The 11085-nt window shown below is 53.5% G+C and overlaps 1 protein-coding gene across 1 annotated transcript in view; it reads right to left on the bottom strand.

The window, feature by feature from the left end:
* Positions 1–9132, bottom strand: part of DCTN1 (dynactin subunit 1) — a 54953-nt gene extending 45821 nt beyond the window's left edge. The window contains 3 exon segments of the mRNA XM_031065266.1: positions 1027–1058; positions 5128–5206; positions 8867–9132. Coding sequence (XP_030921126.1) covers positions 1027–1058; positions 5128–5206; positions 8867–9094 — 339 coding nt within the window. The 5' untranslated portion in view covers positions 9095–9132.
* Positions 9133–11085: the final 1953 nt, after the last annotated feature.

Here is an 11085-nt window from a genome sequence, read left to right as displayed (position 1 = left end):
TGATGGATCACACCCCACACAGCAGCAAAAGCCAAAAAACCTTTCCCAAATCCCTCTACCACAGGGCAGGGAATCCATTTCCATCCTCCCCTCTGGCTGGAGCTCACATTCACCAGGGTTTGAGCCCAGTGAACCCCCAGGTGCTGCTCCATCCCCATCCCAGCTGTTCCTACTCTGGGGAGCAGAATTCCCACTCCTGGGAGTTATCTGGAATGGCAGCACAGGAGGCTGGGCCCCAATGTGCCCCAACCCAGCCCCACAGGTGCCACAGAAGCTCCTTGTCCCCACCATTTCCTTTCCCACACTGCCCACATCCCAGTTGGGCCAGTTTATCCCCGTGGAAAATGCAATTGGTACCCCAAACCACACAAACCCACCCACCGTGTCCCCAGGCTCCATCCCTGGCCCCAGCAGTGGTGACCTGGGCAGTGCTGGGGGAACTGCTGGACTTGATGGTCTCAGGGAGTTTTTCCAGCCTCAGTATTCCATAATTCCTCACTGCCCCACACCTGTATGGCCATTCCCAAGGATAGGATAGCCCCAGATTCCCATTCCTTAGGAAATATCCCTCACATTTGGGTACAGCACGTCCCTATCCATGTCCCAGGAGCCTCTGGAGCTCCTGGATGGAGGCACTCAGGGGGGAGCTGCCCCTGGATCCCTGGAAGTGCCCAAGGCCAGGCTGGATGGGGCTTGGAGCAGCCTGGGATAGTGGGAGGTGTTCCCTGCAGGAACTGAGGGGCTTTGAGGTCCTTTCCAGGATTCCAGGAGGGTCAGGGTTTGGAGGAAGCAGCCATGGAATGCTGCTGAACTCAGATTAAAATGTGTGACACAGGACCTGTGCTGGATAATCCCTCAGGAAACCACTGATTCCTGGCCAGTGGCTGAAAATGACATTTTTTACACCTGGTTTCCCATGGGTTTTAGGAGAAATTCCCTTTCCCACGGGCATTTTATCCCATGCAAGTGTCTGTGTGCTCTTCCTGAAGGGATGAAAACCTCTCAGAGGTGACTGGGGTCACTCACCAGTTTGCTGGCCTTGGTGGCATCGAGGGAATCTGTGGAGAGAGCAGAAACAGAGCCATGAGCCTGAGGGACAGCCCTGTCCTCATCCCAGTGTCCCTGCAGCCAGCAGGGGAGGACAGGAGAATTTTGGGAAGCGGGAGTGAAGCAGAGTCGGGATCTGGCAGGAAATGGTGGCACAGTGGGGTGTGGGTTTGGGGGCACAGGGAATTCCTTATGGGAGCTGCTGGCTCAGGAGGGCAAACACTTGGATACACCCCAGAACTGGGGCAGTTCCACTGCTCTCCTTGGGCTGAATCCCTGGATTTCAGGGATTCCTGACCCACTGGCACAGGCTGAATCCCTGGATTTCAGGGATTCCTGAGCTACTGGCACAGGCTGAATCCCTGGATTTCAGGGATTCCTGAGCTACTGGCACAAGCTGAATCCCTGGATTTCAGGGATTCCTCAGCTACTGGCACAGGCTGAATCCCTGGATTTCAGGGATTCCTGAGCTACTGGCACAAGCTGAATCCCTGGATTTCAGGGATTCCTCAGCTACTGGCACAGGCTGAATCCCTGGATTTCAGGGATTCCTCAGATACTGGCACAGGCTGCTCAGGGACTGGCAGAGCCATAATCACTGGGAGGGGTGAAATCCATGTATGTGTGGCACCTGGGGACACAGAATCATGGAATGGCTTGGGTGAGAATGACCTTAAATCCCATCAGCCCCAGCTTGGAACTTCTGGCTCTGCACAACTCCCTGGATTCCTGCAGCCAGGTGGGAGCTGGGATCTGCTCCCAGGGAACAGGGACAGGAGGAGAGGGAACGACCTCAGCCTGGGCCAGGTTGGATATTGGGAAAATTCCTTCTTGGAAAGGGCTGTCCAGCCCTGGCAGGGGTGGAGTGCCCATCCCTGGGGGGATTTACCTGCCCTGTGCATGTGGCACTTGGGGAGATGGTCAGTGCTGGGGAATTCGGGGGTGTCCGAGGGCTTTTCCAGCCTAAATTATTCCACAATTCTACTGCAGCATCCAAAGCAGAGAGCAAGGAAGGATCCACTCCAAAACAGAGAGCAAGGAAGGATCCATTTCATTTCCCCCAACTAATTTTACCTCCTAATTCCTTGTAGAGGAGAAATCCCACCCACAACCAACACCCACCGCCCCCAGCCCACCCCGAGCCGTTAATGCCGATGCCACAAACGCTTCCCACAGGGAGCTCCCGGCTTGGCACACGGAGCCGAGCGAGCAGCCAAGGCAGGAAGCTGGCAGAGCCCCCTCCGGCAGCTCCGGGATCCCGCAGCGCCCGGGGAAAACATTCCCGACAAAGCCGAGCTCAGGGGGAGGGAGGGAAGGAGGGAGGGAAGCCTGGCTGGGCTCACGGCCAGGGACAGCGGGAGGAATGCTCAGAGCAGAGCGGGAAGGGATCCCTGCCCCGGGGGAATGGGCACGGCAAAGGGGGGGACACAGGGATGCTCCAAATCCACTGGGATGTGCAATTCCACCGGCTCAGAGTGCTGCAGTGCCCACGGGGAAATATTCCATGGTTTGTTCTTTCCTTCGGGAAAGACTTCCCACCTTTCCAGGAAGGATTCCTAATCCCTCCAGGAGAGATTTCCCTTCTCTACAGGAAGGATTTCCCATTTCTTCAGGAAGGATTCCCACTTCTCCAAGGGAGATTTCTCATCTTTCCAGGAAAGGTTCCAAACCCCTCCAAGAGAGATTTCCTGTCCTTCCAGGAAGGATTCCCACTCCTCCAAGGGAGATTTCCCATTTTTTGAGGAAGGATTCCCACTCTTCCAAGGGAGATTTCCAATCTCTCCAGGAAGGATTCCCACTCCTCCAAAAGAGATTTCCCCTGTCTACAGGAAGGATTTCCCATCCCACCTGGGAAGGAATTTCCACCTCTGCAGGAGGGATTCCCAATCTCTCCAGGAAAAGATTCCCAATCCTTCCAGGAGAAATTTCCTGTCTTTCCAGGAAGGATTCCCACCCAACCAAGGGAGATTTCCCATTTATTCAGCAAGGATTCCCACTCCTCCAAGAGAAATTTCCCATTTTTTGAGGAAGGATCCCCACTCCTCCAATGAAGATTTCCAATCTCTCCAGGAAAGATTCCCAACCCCTCCAGGAGAGATTTCCCCTCTCTACAGGAATGATTTCCCATCCCACCTGGGAAGGATTTCCCACCTCTGCAGGAGGGATTTCCAATCTCCCTGGGAAGGATTCCCACCCTTCCAAGAGAGATTTCCAATCTTTCCAGAAAGGATTTCCCATTTCTTCAGGAAGGGCTCCCACTCCTCCAAGAGAGATTTCCCATTTCTTTAGGAAGGATTCCCACTCATCCAAAGGAGATTTTTAATGTCTACAGGAAGGATTCCCACCCCTCCAATGGAGATTTCCAACCTCTCCAGGAAAGGATTCCCCATCCCTCCAGGAGAGATTTCCTGTCTTTCCAGGAAGGATTCCCACCCAACCAAGGGAGATTTACCATCTCTCCAGGAAGGATTCCCACTCCTCCAAGGGAGATTTCCAATCTCTCCCGGAAAGGATTCCCCATCCCTCCAGGAGAGATTTCCTGTCTTTCCAGGAAGGATTCCCACCCAACCAAGGGAGATTTACCATCTCTCCAGGAAGGATTCCCACTCCTCCAAGGGAGATTTCCAATCTCTCCCGGAAAGGATTCCCCATCCCTCCAGGAGAGATTTCCTGTCTTTCCAGGAAGGATTCCCACCCAACCAAGGGAGATTTACCATCTCTCCAGGAAGGATTCCCACTCCTCCAAGGGAGATTTCCAATCTCTCCCGGAAAGGATTCCCCATCCCTCCAGGAGAGATTTCCTGTCTTTCCAGGAAGGATTCCCACCCAACCAAGGGAGATTTACCATCTCTCCAGGAAGGATTCCCACTCCTCCAAGGGAGATTTCCAATCTCTCCCGGAAAGGATTCCCCATCCCTCCAGGAGAGATTTCCTGTCTTTCCAGGAAGGATTCCCACCCAACCAAGGGAGATTTACCATCTCTCCAGGAAGGATTCCCACTCCTCCAAGGGAGATTTCCAATCTCTCCCGGAAAGGATTCCCCATCCCTCCAGGAGAGATTTCCTGTCTTTCCAGGAAGGATTCCCACCCAACCAAGGGAGATTTACCATCTCTCCAGGAAGGATTCCCACTCCTCCAAGGGAGATTTCCAATCTCTCCCGGAAAGGATTCCCCATCCCTCCAGGAGAGATTTCCTGTCTTTCCAGGAAGGATTCCCACCCAACCAAGGGAGATTTACCATCTCTCCAGGAAGGATTCCCACTCCTCCAAGGGAGATTTCCAATCTCTCCCGGAAAGGATTCCCCATCCCTCCAGGAGAGATTTCCTGTCTTTCCAGGAAGGATTCCCACCCAACCAAGGGAGATTTACCATCTCTCCAGGAAGGATTCCCACTCCTCCAAGGGAGATTTCCAATCTCTCCCGGAAAGGATTCCCCATCCCTCCAGGAGAGATTTCCTGTCTTTCCAGGAAGGATTCCCACCCAACCAAGGGAGATTTACCATCTCTCCAGGAAGGATTCCCACTCCTCCAAGGGAGATTTCCAATCTCTCCAGGAAGGATTCCCAACCCCTCCAGGAGAGATTTCCCATTTATTCAGGAAAGATTCCCACTCCTCCAAAAGAGATTTCCCTTCTCTGCAGGAATGATTTCCCAACTCACCTGGGAAGAACTTCCCATCTCTGCAGGAGGGATTTGCAATCTCTCCAAGAAGGATTCCCACTCCTCCAAGGGAAATTTCCTGTCTTTCTAGGAAGGATTCCCACTCTTCCAAGGGAGATTTCCCATTTATTCAGCAAGGATTCCCACTCCTCCAAGAGAAATTTCCCATTTTTTGAGGAAGGATTCCCACTCTTCCAAGGGAGATTTCCAATCTCTCCAGGAAGGACTCCCACTCCTCCAAGAGAAATTTCCCATTTTTCCAGGAAGGATTTCCACACCTCCAGGAGGGATTTCACACTCTTCCAGGAGGGATTCCCCATCCCCTTCAGGAATAATTTCCCATCCCCTCCACCAAGGATTCCCACCTCTCTGGGAAGGATTTCCCACCTCTCTGGGGAGGATTTCCCAGCTGGATCATACCTCTCTTAGGGACCTTCATGGCAGCAGATTCTGGGGTTTCTGGGGATGTTGTGTCCGCTCCATCCTCAAACACCTGGATCTGTTAAAAACACAACGAAAATCTTTGCCCAAAATTCCCAGACTGGGAGACCAGGGAACAGATCCCTCTAGGAGAGGGTTCAGAAGAGAAGATCCCATGGTTTTGGCACAGATTTTTAATTTCATCATTCTGGCTTTTCCATCAACCCTTCTGAAAACAGCCACACACTCCTTATTTTCATTGGGAACACCGAATTATTCACCCAGGCAATGAGGAAAGTCAAAGCTCTGGATCTGACAGCCTGAAACATCCATAGCAGATTCAGGTATTTTTCTTTTGAACTATTTTTGGATGCATTTTTGCTGGATAAACATGGAAAATGAGGTTGGGAAGGATTAGATCCTTGAGAGAGAACAATCCCTGTGCCTCAGATCAGCACCTCCCAAATTGTTGCTGCAGGAATTTGCCTGATCCATCACCACCTCCCACCTGCGAGCTCAGCTTAAAAATCAAAATAACCTGGGAAGCTGTCAGACAGCAATTCCATTTTGGGAAGATTCCTGACACCAGGAATAATGAAATTTGAATTAAAAGCCACAAAGAGACCAAGGAAAAGATGATGCCAAGGAAATCATGACACCTGCAGCCATGCAGGGTGGGAATTCTGATTAGTCTGGGGGTTTCCCAGCAGGAACAGCCCAAAAGGGAATTCCAGAGCTGCTGGAGAGGCTGGGGACAGGGACAGAGCAGGGCTGGATCTGGAGGGACACTGGGAACTGCCACCACAGACTGGGCACATGGTGGCCATCGAGCTCCTGTGCCAAAGGCAGCTCCAGGTGATGCCAAAATCAGGGATTTCCACACACCAGAAAAGGAACAGCCATGCTTGGAATTGCCAGCTTGAGTAGAATCAGGGAATCCTGGAATGGCTTGGGTGGGAAAGGACCTTAAGTGCCACCCAGTGCCACCCCTGCATGGACAGGGACACCTCCCGCTGTCCCAGGCTGCTCCAAGCCCTGTCCCTGTCCCTTGGACACTCCAGGGATGGGGATGCACCCAGCCCCATCCAGAGCCCTGTGCCCCTCCCTGCCCTGCCAGGGGTGCCAGGGGTGGGGTCCCCCCTCTGTGCCCTGGGGGACACCGGGGACCCTCCCTGTGCCCCAGGGTGGCTCCGGACCAGCTCTGGAGCTGCTGGGGCAGCCCTGCACCCACAGCTTTGCTCTGGGAATGCGGATTTGGGGGATTTGGGGGCTGTTTATGGATGGATGGATGATGGATGGATGGATGGATGGATGGATGGATGGATGGATGGATGGATGGATGGATGGATGGATGGATGGATGGATGGATGGATGGATGGATGGATGGATGGATGGATGGATGGATGGATGGATGGATGGATGGATGGATGGATGGATGGATGGATGGACGGATGGATGGATGGATGGATGGATGGATGGATGGATGATGGATGGATGGATGGATGGATGGATGGATGGATCCATGGTTGGACGGACAGACGGACAGAGCAGGGGCAGAGGGTGCCGGGCACAGGGCTCTGGATGGGGCTGGGTGCATCCCCCATCCCAGGAGTGTCCAAGGGACAGGGACAGGGCTTGGAGCAGCCTGGGACAGTGGGAGGTGTCCCTGAGGGTGGCACTGGGTGGGATTTAAACTCCCTCCCAACCCAAAATCTGGGATTTTATGATCCCGGGAATGCCCAATTTCCAGAATCCATCCTGCTCCCCATCTCTGCTCCAGGTGTCCCCATCCCTTCCCAGCTCAGGAATTTGGGACAAGGATTGAGAATCACTCACCCCACACGCAGCCCAGAGGATGAGGTGACAAAAATGGGGAATGGCTTCGCACTGGAAAAGGGGAGATTTGGGTGGGATTTTGGGAAGGAATTCCTGGCTGGGATGGCATTCCCAGATTTGCTGCCCCCTGGATCCCTGGAAGTGCCCAAGGCCAGGTTGGACTGGAGCAGCCTGGGACAGTGGAAGGTGTCCCTGACTGTCAGGAGGTGGCACTGGGTGGGCTTTGGGGTCCCTCCTGGCCCTGCAGACCCAAACTTTTCCCTGTTTCCCCCTCCCAGCCTCTCCCAGCTGGCAGGAGAGGCTGAGAGAGATGGACAAAGGAGCCAGGTCCACATGTCCAGTTTAAATGTGGGGAACTGGGAGTGTGCTGGAGTTACATTTGGGAAATGCCCATGATGGTCCCAGGAGAGCAGCAGAGCTCCATCCAGCAATTCCAACACACCAACAGCATTTGGGCTGGATAAGAACACAAAAAGCTTCCTGGTGAGTTTGCCTCCAGCTCTGGTGGGTTCAGCTCTCTGTGTTTATCCCGTTTTTTAAAGGATGGGGTAATTTTCCCTCCAGCTGAAGCAGTGAATGGCTGGACTCCTCCTAAAGGTGATTTCCAACCTCAGTAATTCCTGAATCTCTCCTGGATGAGCCAGTGCTGTAACCTCTGCCCATCCAAAAGCCCTTCCAATGGATGGGGCAGCAGATGCTGGGGTGAACCCCAGGACACAAATGTCCTCATTTTGTGCTCAGCTTCCCTCTGTCACCCAATCCCAAGGTCCTGGCAATGAGAGGCCACAAGGTGGGACACAAACCAGCCCCTCTGTGCCAGGAGGGGACAGGAGCTGGCTGGGACACAGGAGCTCCTTGGAAGGTGACCCAAGAATCCACCTGGAGGATGTTTGCTCTGCAGGGAGCTCCTGGCTCCTGCTGCAGCACATGAGCAGCAAATCTCAGCAGCTACACCCACACTGTGTGTGTTATCTCCTTCCGGGTAAACACAAATTAATGAAAATTCCTTGGATCTGCTTTCAGGTAAACACAAATTCTCCTGCTGCAGCACATGAGCAGCAAATCTCAGCAGCTACACCCACACTGTGTGTGTTATCTCCTTCCGGGTAAACACAAATTAATGAAAATTCCTTGGATCTGCTTCCAGGTAAACACAAATTAATGAAAATTCCTTGGATCTGCTTCCAGGTAAACATTTGAGATCGATCCCAAACTCCACCTGCTGCAGATGCTAAATACAGAGCAGCAGAATGGAACAACTGGGAATTCACCACAGCTTTCATTGCAGAACCTCAAAAAGTGTGCAGAGAATGAGATTCCACCTGCAGAACCTCAAGATATGTGCAGAGGGTGAGATTCCACCTGGTTTTAAACACAAATTAATGAAAATTCCAGGTAAACATCTGAGATCGATCCCAAACTCCACCTGCTGCAGGTAGAAAATACAGAGCAGCACAGTTTTCATTCCAGAACCTCAAGAATGGAACAATTATATCGGGGAATATAATTGGGAATACACCAAGATCTGTGCACAGGGTGAGATTCCACCTCTAGAACCTCAAGATCTGTGCAGAGAATGAGATTCCACCTGCAGAACCTCAAGATCTGTGCTGAGAATGAGATTCCAGCTGCAGAACCTCAAGATCTGTGCTGAGAATGAGATTCCACCTGTAGAACCTCAAGATCTGTGCAGAGAATGAGATTCCACCTGCAGAACCTCAAGAACTGTGCAGAGAATGAGATTCCACCTGCAGAACCTCAAGATCTGTGCAGAGGCTGAGATCCCACCTGGATTTGGAGTGAGCTGTTCCCTCCCCTGTGAGAGATGGAAAATCCCCAAATTCCCTGTATTGAACCACCACCCCGCCACGCCAGGACCCCAGAAGCCCGGGATCCCACCCACCTGGGACTGCCTGACGAAGATGCCGTGGTTCTCCTCGCAGGTGAAGTACTTCCTGCCCTGCACTGTGCCATCATTCTTGCCCTTGGCCTCGTCCAGGATGACCCCGACCCATTTGCCGGTGGCGAACAGGGTGGCCCCCACGTAGGCCACGGTGCCCCGGTGGCCTTTGCCGATGACCTCCACGCGGGAGCCCACCTTGAGGGGCTTGCTGCTGCTGTCAGAGCTCATCCTGGCCGTGCTGGAGGCCTGGCAATGGGAAAAGAGACCCTCAGAAAGGTGGGATGGACACGAGGGTGGATGTCGGGATGGTTCATCTCCCTCCGGCCCCATCTGCCTCCTCCAGCTCTTTTTATTTTGGGTGATTCCTTCTGCTCCCTTAACCATGCTCAGTCTTTTCCCACTTTATCAGCATTCCCAGGGTTTCCAGCCTGGGAAATCTGTGCCCAGGAGCACACAGAGATCACTGCCCCATCCCAGGAGCAGACAGAGATCACTGTCCCATCCCAGGAGCAGACAGAGATCACTGTCCCATCCCAGGAGCAGACAGAGATCACTGTCCCATCCCAGGAGCAGACAGAGATCACTGTCCCATCCCAGGAGCACACAGAGATCACTGCCCCATCCCCGGAGCACACAGAGGTCACTGCCCCATCCCTTCACACTGTTGGGATCTGATGGTCCCCCTGGGATGGTTCATCTCCCTCCAGCCCTGCTCGCCTCCTCCAGCCCTTTTTATTTTGGGTGATTCCTTCTGCTCCTCAACAGGAGCCACAAACCACGGCACAGCCACCAGCAATGGCTCACAAACCTGATTTAGCCCCTTTTATAACATTTTTATAAGCCTTGAGGGGAAAAACCCACAAGAGCAGCACAGTCAGCCTTAACCAGCTCAAGGTCCATCTTTCCCACTTTATCAGCATTCCCATGGGTTTCCATGCTGGGAATTCTGTGCCCAGGAGCAGACAGAGATCACTGTCCCATCCCAGGAGCAGACAGAGGTCACTGTCCCACCCCAGGAGCACACAGAGGTCATTGTCCCATCCCAGGAGCAGACAGAGATCACTGTCCCATCCCAGGAGTCGACAGAGGTCACTGTCCCACCCCCGGAGCACACAGAGGTCATTGTCCCATCCCAGGAGCAGACAGAGATCACTGTCCCATCCCAGGAGTCGACAGAGGTCACTGTCCCACCCCCGGAGCACACAGAGGTCATTGTCCCATCCCAGGAGCAGACAGAGATCACTGTCCCATCCCAGGAGTCGACAGAGGTCACTGTCCCACCCCCGGAGCACACAGAGGTCACTGTCCCATCCCTTCACACTGCTGGCATCTGGTGGCCCCCCTGGTGCTCCTGTCACTCCCCTGTGCCAGGATTTGGGGTACCCCAGCTTGGAATGTGGGTGGGAGAGTCCAGCAGCTTTCCAGGTGGGATTGTCATTGAACAACCTGGCCTCAGGTTGTGCCAGGGGACGTTTAGATGGGAAAATCCCTCCTGGGAAGGGCTCTGCACCCCTGGAGGGATTTAAAACCTCAACAATTCCATGATTCCATGTCACCAACGTTAGGTCCATATTTATATTTCAGCAGGCACCAGGACACTCCCAAGTGTGACATCCTGGGGCGCTCCTGGGTTCAGGTGGGGTCATCCAGGTGATCAATGCTCTTGGAGCAGCAATGAGCTGATGGATGTGAGGAACCCCATGGGTACTGGAGACCCTGAGGATTATTGAAATCCCAGGGAAATTTGCTGGGATCCACCCCCAAGAACTCCTGCTCTGCAATCAGCCTGAGCAAAGCAGATTAATCATGGAAATCTGCAATGGTTTGGGTGGGAAAGGACCTTAAATCCCAACAATTCCACCCCCTGCCATGTGCAGGGACACCTCCCACTGTCCCAGGTGGCTCCAAGCCCTGTCCAGCCTGGCCTTGGGCACTTCCAGAGATCCAGGGGCAGCCCCAGCTGCTCTGGGCACCCTCAGAGGGAAGGATTCCTTCCCAAAATCCCACCCAAATCTCCCCTTTCCCAGTGGGAAGCCATTCCCTGTGTCCTGTCACTCCAAGCCACTCTCCGGATCTTCTGGAGACCCTCAAAACCCTGATGGAAACCTTTCCATCCCACTGCCTCTATCCCAGAAGGGACTCAGATGTTCCCTGTCCTGCTCAGCTCCATCCTCCCACTCACCCCAACCTCCCAGCAATCCCCAAAACGGAACCAGTTT

This window comes from Geospiza fortis, unplaced genomic scaffold (genome assembly GCF_000277835.1).
Source record: "Geospiza fortis unplaced genomic scaffold, GeoFor_1.0 scaffold806, whole genome shotgun sequence".
In the NCBI taxonomy this organism is placed as follows: Eukaryota; Metazoa; Chordata; class Aves; order Passeriformes; family Thraupidae; genus Geospiza; species Geospiza fortis.
Note: the sequence above shows the minus strand (reverse complement) of the source record. Positions and strands in the feature narration are given on the sequence as shown.